This window comes from Musca autumnalis, unplaced genomic scaffold (genome assembly GCF_047663935.1).
Source record: "Musca autumnalis isolate F117 unplaced genomic scaffold, ASM4766393v1 scaffold_1, whole genome shotgun sequence".
NCBI lineage: Eukaryota > Metazoa > Arthropoda > Insecta > Diptera > Muscidae > Musca > Musca autumnalis.
In genome coordinates this window covers 192,033,910-192,052,873 of record NW_027411644.1, presented here as the reverse complement: position 1 = coordinate 192,052,873, position 18,964 = coordinate 192,033,910, and the positions used below count along the sequence as shown (strand labels likewise).

At 36.2% G+C, this 18,964-nt stretch overlaps 1 protein-coding gene across 1 annotated transcript in view; it reads left to right on the top strand.

Moving 5' to 3' along the window:
- KaiR1D (Kainate-type ionotropic glutamate receptor subunit 1D) overlaps positions 1–17,783 on the top strand; it is a 58,170-nt gene extending 40,387 nt beyond the window's left edge. Inside the window, exons 3-13 of the mRNA XM_073959334.1 lie at positions 6,419–6,513; positions 6,575–6,664; positions 6,723–6,880; positions 8,644–9,319; positions 9,391–9,560; positions 11,559–11,819; positions 11,887–12,018; positions 12,077–12,275; positions 12,333–12,444; positions 17,137–17,256; positions 17,322–17,783. Coding sequence (XP_073815435.1) covers positions 6,419–6,513; positions 6,575–6,664; positions 6,723–6,880; positions 8,644–9,319; positions 9,391–9,560; positions 11,559–11,819; positions 11,887–12,018; positions 12,077–12,275; positions 12,333–12,444; positions 17,137–17,256; positions 17,322–17,617 — 2,309 coding nt within the window. The 3' untranslated portion in view covers positions 17,618–17,783. The remainder of the gene's footprint in view (positions 1–6,418; positions 6,514–6,574; positions 6,665–6,722; positions 6,881–8,643; positions 9,320–9,390; positions 9,561–11,558; positions 11,820–11,886; positions 12,019–12,076; positions 12,276–12,332; positions 12,445–17,136; positions 17,257–17,321) is intronic.
- The last annotated feature ends 1,181 nt before the right edge of the window (positions 17,784–18,964 follow it).

The window sequence follows — 18,964 nt, the reverse complement described above, 5'->3', positions numbered from 1 at the left end:
ATTTTATACCTTTCGTATATATATTTAAAAATTCCATCCATATCATAATTCTATCCGTACACACAGTACTAAATTTAGTACAATTTATTAACTATTAAACTATTGTGGTACGCATTTCCCAAACTCCATTTCTTAGCCCCACTCACCAACAATAATCCTAATACCAAATTTCAAATTCCAGCTCTATCCAAACACTTAATACCACATTAAGTACCATTAAGTAATTTTCGTACATATAAGTACGAATTTCTAAAACTACCTCCTTATCAGAATCCTACACTCAAAAAATAACTTTAATTTTAAATATAAAGACTACACCTCTACCCATTCTCCCAACTCCAAATAGTACCAAATTTAGTATTCAGGATTGCACTCAAAACCATAGTATCATTTAGTTATTTTCGTACACATACGTTCGAATTTCCAACACTACCTCCATATCTCAATCCGACACTTCAACAATAATTTTAAATCCAAATTTAGATTCCAGTTCCACACAAATCACTCAAAATCAAATTGTACCCAATTTAGTACCCTTTAGTACTTTTCTTACATATCCATACGTTCGAATTTCCAAAACTACCTCCATATTGTAATCCGACACTTCAACGGAAATTTTAAATCCAAAATTAAGATTCCAGCTCTATCGGTTCACTCAAAACCAAATTTAGTACTTTTTCGTACACATAAGCTCGTATTTTCGGAACTACCTTCAAATCTCAAACCTAGCAGTAATCTTTATTCCAAATTTATGGATTTCAGCTCTATCGGTTCATCCAAAACCAAATCGTACCAAATTTAGTACCATTTAGAACTTTTCCTACACATAAGTTCGAATTTCCGAAACTACCTTCATATCTCAATCCTACACTTCAACAGTAATCTTACCCAAACCCAAAAGCCAAAAAAAAAACAAACACAAACAAGCACCAGTGGGCGCCTATTGAGAGCAAAGGAGCGTAAATTTTAATGTAAAACATGCTCACTTGCTCTCAGTAAGCGCTCACTGGCTATCTCAAACATATACACCCATTTATAAATGGTGGTGGTTTATTGAAAGGCATAGAAAAAAGCAAAAGCACATAAGTACATAACAAATTCCAAAGAATGACAAAACAGACTTAAATAAACGAAAAAAAAACTGAATGAAATAACTTTTAAAAAGTCACACTTTTAAAAAGAAAAAATTATATAAAAACATCGTTGAACGCTTCTCCTTAGTTGTGAAATAAAACACATTTTCCCCAAAGTTGAAATCATCAGCGGTAAATCAGCAGCTGGAATCAAATGATTATATATGTAATGTAATAAATAGGTACATCCATATTTCAAATATACATGTACATATATATATGAAAAATATATTGATGTAATTACCAATACTAAATACGATTTCTTCCTTGTCCAATAAAATATTTCTATTCACATTTTTGATTCAAATATAAAATTTCCAATTATAAAATGTATTGCGTATTTAATTTGCCATTAATTTTTATTTTTCTCTTCGCTTGTTACGTTGGTTAACAACAACAAAGCACGAAACACACGCGTTTTACCGCATACACTCCACCAATGCCTCTGCGTCTCCTAATACAACATACCCACAGCTCCTTAAAAAAACCTCTCTCCACCCATAAAAAATATGTATTCTTACATAAAAAATATGTTGGTACCCAAACAAATAAAATGGAGATATGTTACAAAATGGTGCAAACATATATTTGTTTGGACACAAATAAATTTTGTTTGGATCCAAACATATATTTGTTTGCAATCAGTCCCAAACAAATATTTGTTTGTATCCAAACATATTTCTAATATATATTTTTCTGCGTGTGGTCTTCCATTTAAATTTCCTGTTCATAATTGCTCATAGGTACTTAACTGTTTGAGAAATTTCTATTGTCTTTTTTTATGAAACGGGTTCTTCTAAAGCTCATACTTTCGGTAACCTAGTGAGTAGACATCTTTCAGTTTTTTCCGGGTTAACATTTAGACCTCTCGGGCTGGCGCAGTTGTAAGCTATTTTAAGAACCGTTTTGGTCCTCCCAAAAGGCAGGTTTGGATTCTTTCCCCTAGGAAGTAAAGGGTGATCCAACGTTTATTATAAGTTAAAAGAACATTCTTTGGCATTTATTTTTTAAGTTTATGTCTATCAAATGTTGGCCGCGACTACGTCTTAGAAGCTCTGTCCGTAGAGTCCAATTTTCGCTGACTCATTCGAACATTTTGACTGTTAACTGGCGAATGACAAGCGTGATGTTTTACTCCAAATACTGAATCGAAGCAGTGTTGTCCGCATCACTTTAGACTTTACATATCAGTCAAACCACAAGGAGAGTGTCATCTTCTTTCTCCTTCATGTGTGGATTATTTAGGACTGCCTGATAACGTGATCCAGAACATGGTACTGGCAACTGATGCACATAAGTGTGGGGTGATCTTTCTCTTCAAACATTTGCTGCAGTCAAACTAAAACACCTGTCTCTTTGCCGATATTCACGTTTGTTTGTTTGAGCGCGCCACGGCCTAATACTCATGGTGTTTCCGGTCAAAGTGTATGCCTTCAAGATAAAGCGTGCTTACCAAGCAATTCTTCACTCGAGCAGCTTTCTTGTATATAGGGTCGTGGATTCGTGATTGATAATTGGATGGGATTTCAATAAAAACTTCTGATAGCTGATGGTACACCGTTGCTACTTTGTGGGTCAACAGCATTGAGCTTCAAAACAAAGGGTCTTGTAATAGCTGTTCGGTTATGGTTACTTTTGCTCGTGAGTCTGTATTGTCATCCTCCCAATGACTATCTGTACAGCTGTCGGATGAATCCGTGGTACTTTGGGAACAATCAGCTATCACTGAGCTGGTAAGTGTTGACACAGTCGCTTCCATTGCCATATTTATATTGCATTGATGGATGGTATTGGCACCTCAATTTGCCTCAATTTGTCGTTTTGTATAAATTCTTGTCCTCTTTGCGTATCCATTCGCCTTTTACGGTTCCAGAATTATTGTTAGTTTTTCACAAATGAGTTGATCAGTTTTATGCAAGAAGTAGAATGTTTTGTTCCATAGGGCTTTAAGCATTAAATAAGGCCGCTCATCATGTTCTGAAATCCCAATCTGGTAACAGTTTGGCTGAGCTATCATAAACATCTAATCATTAGCGACCATATAAATCATATGTATTCTTGATCAGTATGAAATTCTAAAACGATCTAGCCATGTCCGTCTGTCCGTCAGCCCGTCCGTCTGTTGTAATCACTCTAGCGTCCGCAAAAATTGAGATATAACGCTAAAATATTGCACCCGAGTGTCTTTTTTACCAGGTCGGTACCACCCGATTTAGTATTTTGAGGATTTTAGCTACATTGAAATTTAACATTTGAGGTTCCCAATGGCCAAGAAATTTCTCTACTAAAAATTGTCAACGGGTCTACGTTTTGTTATAGCCCCATATTACGGTACCCCCGATTTAAGCTATTTTTTCTACGTGGTCCCGAAACTTCTCCACCAAAAATCTTCAAAATACATAGGTCCTTGTTTTGGAACAGCCGCCACATAACGCTATTTCGCAATTTTCGATTTTTGTGGATTTTATATACCGATTTAAACCGATCTAGCTGTTTGAAGTTCTCAGAGGCCTTGAGACTCCTTCACCAAAAATCGTCCACTTAGATCCATGTTTTGGAATATTCCCCATATAAAGATACCAACAGATTGAAGAAATTTTTAGATACATTTTAATTTAAGCATTTGGGGTATTCGTGGTCGAATAATTTTTGCATCTAACAGGATATTCAGAATATTTAATGGTGGAGGGTATAAAAAGTTTGGCCCGCCCGAAGTTAATGTTTTTACATGTTTTTTCTCTTTACAATTATCGGGAATGCGATCCTCGTGCCAAACGATACTAACTAGCTAATAATCCAGCAAAATGTTCGATGCTAAAGATGCCATTCAATCATGGGTGCAAGTGTTCTGGCATGCCATCTTTTTAGCATCTTCATCGATGAATTTTATATGAGCGTGGACCCCAAAAGATGCTATTTATTTTTGGATTCAAAGCATGTCATTTACACCAATGATTTGGCATGTCATTTTCACCAACCCTTTGCAATCACATTATCATTACGACGAGAGTTTTAACAACGTTGGTTGTGTTTTCGAGTCTCCGACAACATCAAGCCTATTGTAAATAATTAATCTTATATATTTAGAAAAATGTGTATAAATAAAAACAAAAAAATAATCTCTGTTGGATCGATGGAATGGGTTCAAATCCTGATGAAAAGATCGGATTTTTCACGACTTCATTTAAACCAATCCAAGAGATGCCATGAAATCACGTCATCGCATGGAACCCCTTCCCTTGCTAGGTAAATAAACAACTAAAAAAGCGTTAAGTTCGGCCCGGCCGAACTTTTTATACCCTCCACCATGAAATATTCTAAAATAATAGGGAAAAAGTAGTTTTCTTTCAGTTACGAAAGTACCAAGTCCGCAATTTTAGGTGGACTGATTAGTTAATAACCCCATATATCTAATTTTAGCTAATTCGAGCACCTAAAAACTTGAAAATTCCTGAATTTGAACGGTAATGTTATATGGGCGCTAGATCCAAAATTTTTGATAAGGAAGGTTTTAAACACTGGGAACCATAAATGTCATATGATATCAACTTTTGTTCGAAAATTACACCCATTAAAAATACCTGTAATTAGGCGATACCGGTTGGTGGGTGGCATACCATGGAGAATGGAGAAGTCAATTTAGGCCGAAAAGGTAGATACAAATTTCCAAATAAAATCTACCAAATCAAAGAAATCTAGTGGTACCGTTTTATAGGGGTTATTCTAAAACATGGACGTTTGTTAAACATTTTTAATGGAAAAGTTTTCTGATCACTAATCACACTCTAAATGCCATATTTGAGCTAATTCAGTCTGAAAATGTAGATAACAACAGCAAAATATCTGAAATCGGGTGGAACCGCTATTCCAAAACGTGGACCTATGTTCACCACTGGAAACCCTAAATGGCAAATTATAGCTAATTCCGTCAGAAAATTTAGCTAAAAACGTTAAAATATCTAAAATCGGTTTATATGAGGGCTATTCCAAAACGTGTACTTATGTATGTCCATAATTTCTTGATAACTGGGAATACTAAAAAAACTCAAAATACCTGAAATCGGGTGGTACCGTTATATGGGGGCTATTCCAAAACGTGGACTATTCCCATATTCCAAAACGTGTACCTATGTATGTCCATAATTTCTGATGGAAAAGTTTCTTGATTACTGGAAATACTAAAAATACAACAAAATACCTCAAACAGGGTGGTGCCGTTTTGTTATTCCAAAACGTGGACCTATGCCCATAAGTTAGTTTTGGTAGAGAAGTTTATTGATTAAGGGCAACCCAAAATGCCAAATTATAGATTATTCGGGTAGAAAATGTAGTTAACAACGTAAAAATAGAAGAAATCGGGCCTATACCAAAACGTGTCCGAAATTTTTGGTGTAGCTGACTCGGCCTGAAGAGGAAAAACAAATTTTATATACCCTCCATACTATAGTGGAGAGTATAATAACGGAGCATGTTGTTGTGATTTTGATGAGAAAACTTCAGAACGAGCTTTATGATATTATTTGAAGTAGTACAACCAGTACAATGCAGAATGTTTGATGATTAGCATCAAAGTTTCCTGACTTAACATCCAACAATATGAAGATTGACATTCATTCATATGTACATATTTGACATGAATAGTAAATAAAATTGAGTGAGTTTAAAATTCGAGTTGAGAGGCTAGGTTTTAGATGAGAAGAAATTGCAATTTTATTATAACATCAACAACAGCACCAATACACAATGTAATAAAAATTAACGAGCACTTCCTTAACACTAAAACAACTCAATAAACTTTACCGCACATCCCAACAACAACAAAAAAAAACGTTAAATAACCATGTTTGTTGAAACTGTGTATGCAATGTTCTTGTTCAGAATGTTGTTGGTGTGCTGTAAACCTCTCTTCATTTCTTATTAGACATTTATGTGTTGGTGTTAGTAGAGGATGTGAGGATATGACAATGATGACGATGATGTCGCACACACATACACACACGTTCACACTCTTCAAAGGGTATAGATCAAGCAAGTAAGAATTCACCTGGTATGCTGGTTATGTTCTTAGCTTCGTGTGAATGCATTGCAAGTAGTCATGCGAATATGTCAAGAGTTTTAAATGGATGTAATGGAAACTTAAGATGATACTTGCTAAGCAATTAATCCAGAAAACTAAACAGAATCATATTCCGAGGTTGTGAGGCCATAGAGACGTGTTTCTTATTTCTCATTTTGTGGACATTCAGTTAACATTGTGTCAATTTCTAATGTTCTCTTTTTTGCAGTTTGTGGTCTTTTAAATGTTGGTGTCGCTGCAATATTTGGTCCACAATCCACCCACACTGCAAGTCATGTTCAGAGTATATGTGATAATATGGAGGTAAGAGATAATACAATAGAAATGTATCTTTATGGGAAAATTGAATTTTAATGTTCTTTAGATTCCCCATTTAGAAAATCGTTGGGATTATCGCCTGAGAAGAGAAAGCTGTTTGGTAAATCTTTACCCAAATCCCAACTTACTGGCAAAGGTTTGTTGGTTGTACAAGTTTTTAAAGTTTTGTTTTCTAATAACTCTTAATTTTTTAGGCTTATGTGGACATAGTTCGCCAATGGGGTTGGAAATCATTTACAATAATTTATGAAAATAATGATGGCCTTATGCGTGTACAGGAGTTGCTTAAAGAACATGGACCCACTCCATATCCAATCAATGTTCGACAATTGGATATGTATGGTGATCATAGGTAAGAATTTTAATTGTAATTCTTAATCGGGAGATACTTGAGCAGAATAACTTGTGACAAAGTGATGTAAATGGAATTAGATTTAACTTAAACCTGTACAAGATGTCGAGATGTCTGACTGTCACTTCATATACCACAAATTGGACCTTTGCTCACAATTTTTAATGGAAAAATTTTTAAACACTGGGAACCATAAATGCCATGGCACATGCAATCTTGCCCGAAACTTTAGATAAAAATAAACAAGTTAGCACGTCCGACTTTAGCCATCTCTTACTTGTTTCCTTGTTCTATTACCTATTTTATTTCATTCAAGCTGCGAGGGTTATATTATATATTCAAAATATTTTCTATGTGACTAATTTCATCGGAATGTTCTCCTCATCTCTGAATTTGTTCATCATTGTTCGTTACTAGTCTACCATTTTGACTAAACCTTCGATTTGTGAGACTATCTGTATCTATCTTGTTGTTCTGTCTCTCCGCGCCGTCGCACGGTGGTCGAAAGCACTGATCTAGCGGCGCGAAATTCATAACTTGCAAACGAATTGAGATACGTGACTGCAATTTTGCACAAACTCAGTTTGTACCTGTGGGTAATAATGGACCGAATATGAACAATATCGGCAAATGTTTTGGTATAGCCCCCATATAACGGTACCTTCCGATTTTCGGTATTTTGAGTATTTAAGCCACAATTTCGTAGCAAATTACCTGTAATTTGGTACTTAGGGTTCCTAGTGGTCACAAAATATTTCCACCAAAAATTATGAACATAGGTCCACGTTTTGATATAGCCCCCATGTAACCGTACCTCCCAATTTAAGGTATTTTGAATATCATGACTACATTTTTAATTCAACTTGGCTGTAATTTTGCATTCCGTGTTCTCACTGCGTATAAAATCTTCTTGCAAAACATTTTCAATACGGATTTATGTTTCGATGTAGCCCCTTTTATGGTACCCCCGATTCGTTGAATTTTTACTTTTTATCCCATATTTAATGACATATTTAGCTATAATATGGTATTATAGTGTCTCCGGGGGTAGAACTCCTCCTTGCAAACATTTCTCAAGATAGGTCCATATTTTGATTTAGCTTCCATACAAATGCACAATTAAATTTGTATGAATTTCATGCAAAATCCCTTATTTTAAAAGTGCAGTCATCAAACGATTTGCAAATATTTGCAGCCCGAATGTGGTTATTCAGTATCCAGAGAGTCCAATTTCATTTCCCAAAAAATAGTCGGACCTAAGTTCGGCCAAGTTTATAAGATGCACTCTATGGAAGAAGCGCGTACAACCCATAAAAACACTAAAAAAATGAATTTTTTGAAAATTTATTGCTATATAACTAAGTACCTCCAGACCCCAAACTAATTTTTATAATTTAAATCACACCCTCTGCCATTAATTAAAATTATATCTTGTCCATTTTCATTACGAATTTATTTAACATTTAAACAAATATGAAGTTAATTTTTTTGCAACAATTTTTTAAAATCTGATTCAACAAAAACTCTTGTATTTGATAGTGAATAACTGAGTGAATATTTACAACAACAAAAATGGAAAAACAAAATCTTTGTCTGCAAAGTGTCTGTAATCGATACAATGGAAAAAATTTCGCAATTTTATAGTTCGATTTTTTGACTTTCGCGCCGCTAGATCAGTGGTTTCGACCAGTGTGCGTCGGCTGTTTCAACAACCTTTTATAGAACAAATAAAAATAATTGTATTATTATTCTTTCATTTCTAGGCCAATGTTGAAACAAATTAAAAACACTGCAGAATCTCATATAGTACTGGATTGTTCAGCCGATAAAATCTACGAAGTTCTCAAACAGGCGCAACAAGTTGGCCTAATGAGTGATTATCATAGCTATTTGATAACATCGCTGGATTTGCATGCCATCAATTTGGATGAGTTTCGTTATGGCGGAACAAACATTACCGGATTCCGGCTAATCAATGAGAAAATAGTAAATGATGTTGTACGACAATGGAGCATAGAAGATAAAGGGGTATTGCGATCGGCAAATTTGACAACCATTAAAACTGAAACTGCACTTATGTATGACGCAGTTCATCTGTTTGCCAAAGCTCTACATGATTTGGATACATCACAACAGATCGATATAAACCCTTTGAGTTGTGATGGTCAAAATACGTGGCAACATGGTTTCAGCTTAATAAATTATATGAAAATAGTCGAAATGAAGGGTCTAACGAATGTCATAAAATTTGATCATCAAGGATTTCGTAGTGATTTTATAATGGATATTGTTGAGTTGAGTCCGGGTGGTATTCGCAAGGTTGGCACATGGAATTCCACGCTGCCGGATGGTGTAAATTTTACGAGGACTTTTGGTCAAAAACAACAAGAAATTGAGGCGAATTTGAAAAATAAAACATTAATTGTGACAACGATTTTGGTAAGTTGGCGATGAGAGAAGAAAAAGAAAGTGCTTACATGTTGAAGGGTTTTTTGTTGTTGTTATTATAGAGTAATCCGTATTGCATGAGAAAGGAATCTGTGGTCTCACTCACCGGTAATGATCAATTTGAAGGTTATGCTGTTGATTTGATCCATGAAATTTCCAAGGCATTGGGATTTAATTATAAAATTCAATTGGTACCGGATGGAAACTATGGCAGTTTTAATAAAATGTCCGGGTAAGTTTAAGCGATATACATATTAGTTCTGAAGATTTCTATTGGATTGAGTTGTTCAAAATGAACAAAACATTGGAGCCAAATCAAGTTATATTTTGCTAAATATAATGTCACAGTTTTCTAAATATAACCATCGTGTCACCTGGTCTGACAAATGACGTCACCGGGCAAATCGTCGTTTCTCTTGGATCAGACCATCTCCTCTAAATTGTCTTCATCAGCAGACCGCCCAATTTCATTACCTCTGAACAACGGACTTTCATCAATCATTGGAAAGCTAATTGGACTAAGTTAACTAATCAACGCTTCAGAAATCTGCCCAACCGTTCTGATGTTCGGGTAGCAGAAATAACGTTCCGTGACGTCATCTCTGCTGCAGCCGATCGCCCTATATCTGTTGGTCGAATACCCGAAGTGAGACCAACTTTTCCAGGAGAGGCGACGGGATTCGCAAATGAGCGTGACGAGCTTCTTCGTGCCAACTCCAGAGTCAATGGAAGTTAACAGGTTGGTCGTTGAGCATAAGCAGAACAAGTGTCTAAATTATCTGAAGAGTTCAAACAATGGAGCCGAAATAAGTGAATGTTGGACAATCCACAGTTTGTTGAGCAACCCGAGAGTGGCATGCCGCATAGATGAGCACCGATTCGCATTGGATCTCTTCCTGCCTAGGAGGAACTAACACAATTTACAATGATGATGTTGCGAATGCCATAAGGAACGCTAAATCATCCAAAGCGTTGGGCCCTGATGGAATCTCCATGGTAATGCTGAAACAGCCGGATGAGCCCAATATTCTCAACTTGTCTCTAGCCACCCACATTGTTCCCGAAGTTTTAAAAATATGCAGGGTGGTCCCGCTACTGAAACGATGCAAAGGTGAAAGGATGCCAGCAAAGATGAATCGAACAGACAGATTTCGCTTTTGTTGCCCGTAGCAAAGACTGCTGAGTCTTAACGCCTTCCCAGCGTCAGAAATAACTATCCAGTTGCCGATCATCAGCATGGGTTCACTCCATACGGTATTTGCATGGTAACGTATGCATATTTGACCGATCTTCCCTCGTGAGGGATATACAAACATTCGCCACTAAATCTACGGCTACTCTGTCCACCACATGGACTGCAGAGGTGAGTACTGAGTTGAATGTTATGGTCGATGGTAGCAGAATTCCGACCCCCCAACTACCCGAAGATTATGGGGGTCACATTCTACAAGTGAGATGTAGGAACATGGTCCTCAACCCATAGCCGGCAGCACTTGGAGTGCAGATAAAGATACCTTATTGTGGCGCCAGTGAGGTCCGCGAATATAAGTGCAACGCAATGGAAAAAGGAATGGAAACTGCAACATGAGGAGACAAAGATTCTCCCAGTACAGCAACACATGTAAGCATGTCATTGCTTTCGTTGCAGTACTTGTTCGGGTGTTAATGTGAGAGCCATCCTAATAACCTTATGGTGGATAGGATCCCCTCACCCAAACGTGTTAGAAGAGATCTTCAGGCATTCACACAAATGCAGACGCAGATGTCATACGAACTATCTTGTGCGTCTGCTGCCTCGAAAAGACAGACTAGTTTTGGCTCAACTGCTATAAATTCCTATAACCCAAGGATCGATGACACAGTTCAAAACATCTGCCCAACATGCGGCACATACGGCTCAACTAACTCCAGTAGCTTTGTGGTTACAACCCCTTAAAACAGCCACATTCATACAAAAGGAAATACACCCAGAGCCTGATTAATCAGAAAAGCAAACTAACAGTAGATTTAGAGTATGCTGGATTTATCAAATCCAGTCAATTTAAGTTGTCATTTTCATGCAATATATGTCAAATAAACCGATATAATGCACTTACTCATGTTATAAGTATATAGTCTAACAGGCGTTTTACAAATATATCATACACTGTTACAAACACAAACTTTTTTAATTGTGGTTCTTTTTTAATAATTGTTCGTTTTAAATGCTAACCGTTTATTTTTATTTCAGCGAATGGAACGGTATGATTCGAGAGCTACTAGAACAACGTGCCGATTTGGCAATTGCAGATCTTACAATCACTTTTGAAAGAGAGCAGGCTGTTGATTTTACAACGCCCTTTATGAATTTGGGTGTTTCGATATTATATCGTAAACCCGTAAAGCAACCACCGAATCTTTTCTCCTTCCTATCACCACTGTCATTGGATGTATGGATTTATATGGCCACAGCATATTTGGGTGTGTCCGTTCTTCTATTTATTTTAGCCAAGTAGGTTTTTTAGACAAATATCTGCATTTTTACCTGAAAATCTTAAATTAAAAAAATTTCTCCATAGGTTTACACCATATGAATGGCCTTCCTATACCGATCCACATGGTGAGAAGGTGGAAAGCCAATTTACTCTATTGAATTGCATGTGGTTTGCCATTGGTTCTCTAATGCAGCAAGGATGTGATTTTCTTCCCAAGTAAATTATTTTACTTTTGAGTATTGGAACGATAGCTATTTTTGTTTTTTGTTTCTAGAGCCTTATCAACCCGTATGGTAGCCGGTATTTGGTGGTTCTTTACATTAATTATGATCTCATCATATACTGCGAATTTGGCTGCTTTCCTAACGGTCGAACGTATGGATTCACCCATCGAAAGTGCTGAAGATTTGGCCAAACAAACACGTATTAAATATGGAGCCTTAAAAGGTGGCAGCACTGCAGCATTCTTTAGGGTAAGTTATTAAGATTATGGTTCACAACTTCGATATTATAAATATTCGAATTTACAGGACTCTAAAATATCCACTTATCAACGTATGTGGTCATTTATGGAATCGGCCAAACCTTCCGTATTTACTTCAAGTAACGGTGAAGGTGTTGAACGAGTTGCCAAGGGAAAAGGTAAGTGAAATGATAAAATAAACAACAAGAAAATTAAAACAAACAAAACAAACGGTCCAAAAGTAAGGCTTTTTGCAAACATATTTCCTGATAACATTCCCTTTTGAACAAACAGAAACTTATTTCATGTGAATAAAAGTAACACCATTTTAAACAAAGTTCAGTGTTAATATACATACCTTTCACGGCAGTGTGCGAGACCATGACATGTTTACTCTTGAGGAGAAGATATAAATGCTCTAGATTTGTAGCTCTTCAATTTGCAATGACATCTTTATATTCAATATTTGTCGCCAGTTCACTAATAAGCACGATACAAAATTGGGTTGTGAATTGGTTAAGCAAACCGAATAAAACAAGTTTATACTATGAAACAAGTAAGAACGGCGTTAAGTTCGACCAGGCCGAAATTTTTTAACCCCGAGTTGTATTGAAGTCAAATGGAACTATTAGTTTCCTTTCGTTTATGAAAGTACTAAGCTCTTCTGCCACGTCAAGGCTTATTCCTAGGAGAATTGAAGAATGTTACTTCATTTAAAAAAATGTTTAGTACCAATGAGACATCGAAGTTTTCTTCTACCCATTCGGAATCCGAAATACCATGTTACAGACATTCCGTTAAGATGATGTGTGTAAAATAGACCGACCAAAAAAAACTAAAATTTTTTGATTGGAACTTCTATCCCCTATATTTTTCCATTTAACCCAAAAACCCTGTATATTCAATTTTATGACAATCGGTTAAGGTTAACCCGTGCTACCCAGGCGATCTTTGTTTCCATAGTAATTTGTATGAGACCAAAGGTAAATTTTCAGGAAATGTTCTAAAGACCGCATTTATGGTCCAATCGAAAAAAATACTTTAGCAGTTCATTGTTGTGGCTAAAAAACAATTTCTACAAAAATTTATGAGGGTCGGGTAACGATAACCCGTGTAGAAATCGTTTTTTATCCACAACAATGAACTTGTAAAGTTATGAAATGTCACTGGTTCCATTTAAACAAGACCGTAGCAAGATCGATTTCTCTCTTTTGATCCTACTTCTTATAATATACCTTATTGATATCGATAGCAATTTGTGGTAAGTATCTTTGCTAACTTTAAAATTTCCATTCCTCATTAGATGACATTCCAAAAGATGAGAACGAATTCAAGGCATTCATTATCCTTCATTATTATCTTTATACCCTCAGCATTTATGCTAACGAGGGTATATACACTTTCATACGGGCAAAATGTGCCTCATCGAAATAATGGTTTTAGACCCAAAGTATGTTTGGACGAAATACGTTTCAGACAATTTGGAGTCGATTTAGCAATATCCGTCCGTCTGTCTGGCTGGCTGGTGCGCACGATAACTCTCGAACGGATCATCCGATTCGGTCCAAAATTTGGCTTTCGTAATATTTTGTCCAATCTTAGTTTAAGTCCGAAGATGGGTTATATCGGTCCACTCCTTCCGGTACCTCCCCCACAAAAGTTCGAAAAATTTGTGCACACGATAACTCTTAAAGGAAGTAACCGATTTGGTCCGAAATTTGCACATCGTGAAATTTCTACCGGACTTAGATGAGGTTCCAATATGGACCCAATCGGTCCACTCCTTCGGGTACCTCCCATACAACATTTCGGAAAAGTTCAGTTGAGGACCTGCTCTCGAATCGCTTTGATTTTTGTTGTAGCAACTTGTATTTACTGCTCCCCATACGACGCTATAAGTTTCTTCACCCCTCTGACGCCGTGTGTAGTGGTTGGAGCGCAAGATAACTGTCGAACGGATCTGCCAATGCGGTCCAAAATGTGACCTTCGTAATATTTTGTCCAAACTAAGTTTAAGTTCGAAGATAAGCCATATCGGTTCACTCCTTCAGGTACCTCCCCCACAAAAGTTCAAAAATTTTCGAAAAATTGTGCGCACGATAACTCTTGAAGGGAGTGACCGGTTTGGTCCATACTTTACACATCCTAATATATCTACCAGATATAGATCAGATTTGAATATGGTCTATATTTGTCCTCTCATTTTGGTAACTCCCACACAAATTTTCGGACTTTAAGACCTGCTCTCGAATCATTTTGATTTTTGTTGAAGCAACTTGCATTCGCTGCCTTAATAACGACAGTAAAAGTTTTTTCAGGAGCAAGTCCATACTTCTTGAGAAAACAGCCCGAAAGTTGTAAAAAAAAAACCCTATGGCACCATATGTAGTGGGTGGAGAGCTCGAACCGAATACTGTGTTCGTCCACACTTTAGATATTATAATATTTCTTCGAATATTAGACATAGCAACCGATTTAGTCCAAACTTTGTATCTCTAAATATTAGTTTATGTTCAAATTTGGGCCCTATCTGTCCAATCCTTATGATACCACCCACACAAATGTTGAACATTTTTTCGAGGATCCTTTGGACATTTTTGCCGAAGGTTTCCCTAGTGGCCCTATTTACAGCAATATTATGTTTTTCGTAGGCTAGTTTGATAAAAAAGCCCTATCTATCTTTATCCCCGAAAATTTTTGAGCTTTAATCCTATCCATACTTTTGTCGGCTCATACGCCCAATATTTTGAAAACCCCCCTAAATACATAAGTTTTTTTTTGGGAAACATTTTTCAATCTACACACCCTGAGGGTATATCTCTGTCGGCAAAGCCGACTGATATTTTTTTTACTAGTTTCTAATGTTTTTTATTTAAATTCTAAATGCGAAATCAGCATTTGAAAATGGTTTATTCCAGTAATTTTCTTAGGGAAAATTCAAAAGAAGGCGCGTAAAGAATGTGTGACTTTCTAGGAAATATATAAAGGAGTCACTATCATGAGAAAGGTGACTGGGTTTAGGTACACTACTAGTCTGTACACTTCAAGAGTAACATACTTAGCTATTGTGTCTTCTGGGTTTGTACGCCGAAGCTCATCTCGTTCAGTTGCTAGTTATATTGCCTCTGCTGAGAAATCTTGGTCAACAGGTAAGTAGCGAGCGGCTGTAGCTGTGATGAAAATATCTCAGCTAGCCGAGAATCTTAGGGAATTGGCGCGTTGGCTGTTAACGGAGACGATGATAGAAAGGTGGTATGTACCAGGGACGTAGCCTGAAATGCGCGTAGGCGCGGTTTTATTCACCGTATAAAATGTGGAGCTATCTATTTGCTCGCCTAGCGCTGTACCCCTCTGGTCATGTCCAAAGACGGAATGCCTTAACCACATCTACCTCGACCTTTCCATACTTTACTGTTACACTCTATATTCTACAAGGGTGTTTAGTATTCCGATGACGACGTAGTTAGGGACATACTGGGTGATATTCTAGTGCAGCAACATAACTCATATCTAGGCAGAGGAATTTTATGCAACCCCTATTTTTGGACGATTCATGTCAAATTTTGGGACTGGGCAGATTTTTGGCTTCTGATTAAATTGCAATCGAAACATATGACATATGCAAAATTATCCAAAATGCATAAATTTTGCATATGCAAAAAATAATATGTGCATATTTCAATTTATGCATTTTACATATTTTCTTATGTGTGTAAAATTTTTCTGTTTAAAATTCTCTTCAAACAAGTCAATAAAATAGAGAAATGTATAACCACAGCCACAACCTTCAAAATACCGAAAATCTGGAGGTATCGTTCTATGGGGGCTGTATGAAGGCCTGAACCTAAAGCGACAAATTTTAGGTGGAAAGTTTTTTATCCCCAAGGAGGACTTAACCTTCAAAATACTGCAAATCGGGACCTATACAGACAAATTTCCGGTGAATAGTTTTATACCCCAAGGAAGACTTAATACCAAATTTCAGCCATTTCGGAGGGATATTGAGGCCACAACCTTCAAAATACCAGAAATCCGGAGGTACCGTTCTATGGGGGCTATATGAAGACGTGAACCTATGCCGACAAATTTCAGGTGGAAAGTTTTATAACCCCAACGAAGACTAAATGCCAAATTTCAGTCATTTTGGTGGGATATTGAGGCCACAACCTTAAAAATACCGAAAATCTGGAGGTACCGTTCAATGGGGGCTATATGAAGACGTGGACCTATACCGACAAATTTCATGTGGAAATTTGTATACCCCCAAAGAAGACTAAATGCCAAATTTCAGTAATTTCGGTGGGATAGTGAAGCTACAACTTTCAAAATACCGAAAATCGGGAGGTACCGTTCTATGGGGGGCTATATGAAGACGTAGACCTATACTGGCAAATTTCAGGTGGAAAGTTTTATACTCCCAACGAAGACTTGGTACAAAATGTCATCCATTTCAGTAGGATGATAAGGCCACAACCTTTAAAATATCTACGTGGACCTATGCGCACAAATTTCTTGTGTAAAGTTGCATACCCCTAACGAAGAATGAATATCAAATATCAGCCATTTCGGTGGGATATTTAGACCACAAATCCTTTTATATATTTTTGCTTATGGTTTGGCATATGCTCATTTTATTCAAATATGTAAAAATATATCAAAATATGCACGATATTGTGTGAACACCGTGCGTTAGACCTGAAGGTTGATATCCATGTTAACCACGCCATAACTATTTTAGTTCACAGCCATAACGATTAATGCTACTAACAGCAAATACATCTAGAACAGTTTTACATATACATAGTACTAAAGAAGAGCATCCAGTAAATAAAATACTTTTAAATACTTTCTATTGTTTTTATCTTCTTCAGGAAATTATGCATTTCTTATGGAATCAACATCGATTGAATATGTCACAGAGCGTAACTGTGATCTAACTCAAGTGGGCGGAATGTTGGACACTAAATCCTATGGTATTGCGACACCACCGAGTAAGTATAAACTCATCATTAATTTAACTTCTAAAGAAACTAAATCATATACACCTGTCTTACAGATTCTCCCTATAGAACCTCCATCAATAGTGTCATTTTAAAACTTCAAGAGGAGGGTAAGCTGCACATCTTAAAAACGAAATGGTGGAAAGAAAAACGTGGCGGTGGAAAATGTCGTGTAGAAACTTCCAAATCATCATCGGCAGCCAATGAATTGGGTTTGGCAAATGTTGGTGGCGTTTTTGTGGTACTAATGGGTGGCATGGGTGTGGCTTGTGTTGTGGCCGTCTGCGAATTTGTATGGAAGTCAAGAAAAGTGGCTGTCGAAGAACGTCTTAGTGCCATATTACACGAATGAGATGAGCAATAAACCCAAGATGTGTGGGTTTAAAAATCAAAAGACAAAGATAAAAGGGGAAAATTAGCAAAATTCAAGAAACGAAATTACAAACGAATGGAAATAAAATTGAAAACTCCATAGATCACAAATTTAGCAATCTTCCATATATCATAGAGAAACAAAACATGAAATCAAAATTTCCTTTAGTAAATGCAATGAATAAGAAAGGAGAGACTTAAAAATGAGAATGTCTTTGAATAAAATAAGAGCTGGAAACGAATGAAAAATCATATTTATTTGCAAAAACCATTTCATTTCAAGTACTTATATAATCGAAATCCTTGAGCAGATATCTCCTTTGATATTGACAATGACATTCTATGATATATATTTAAGTATTTGCATTTACACCATAAATATTAATTAAATGGGAATTGTAATTAATTAAGTTAAGCTATACCTATAGACTTAGTCATTGGACGAAAAGATTTTTTTTCTTTTCCAAAGTGAAATAATTAATAGTAAGTATCTAAAATTAGTTTTAGTAATAAAATTTATTAAAGCATCCCGAATAAAATTAGTTAATCGATGGAAGTAATTAAAAAAACAATAGTATTCTTTTTATCATCAATAGAATGTGGCAGTCGCATATTATTTTCTCTAGTTTTTTTAACAGAACTAATTTGAGAAGTTGGCAGATAACATGGAATTAGTAGTACAATAAAGGTAATGATGAAATTTGTTGATTGCCCAGAAAATACGTATAATTATAGTATCGGTGCCTCATTTAAGTAGCTTTGTTATGCTTACTGAAATATGTATTGATAGTGGGAGTAACAAGGAAAACTGGTTGGTTAGACAATACAATAAAATTCACATTTTTTTTAAATTACAAGAAACCACGCACAGGCTATGAAAGAGCGCCGAAGAAAGAAGACTCGTACATCGGCGTTTTGAAAGTTTACGCCTGGAGGTACCCTAAATACGTGGTGGAAGTTCCCCTATTTCTACATTTTTGGAAATATGCATTCCAGTTAGGATTCCTTGGCATATAACGAATACTCTTCAAACATTGTCGTCATAAAAATGTTATTATAGGTCGTAATATATATGAAAACTCTAAATCTTACCTGAACGCCAAGACTCTGTAAAAATAACAAAAAGTTTTTAGGGTTAATGTTGTACTTTATCTTAGTATGTATGTATATGCCAATTTGTCCCACAAAACATCATTCTAGAATCTAGATGGCTGCCGTGAAAGACAAAAATAGGTATGTCTTGTACTTGAAAATTTTTACTAAATGTCGTTGAAACACATTTTTGGCAACTTTCCCATTATACAACTGTTAACTTTAGAACGATTCG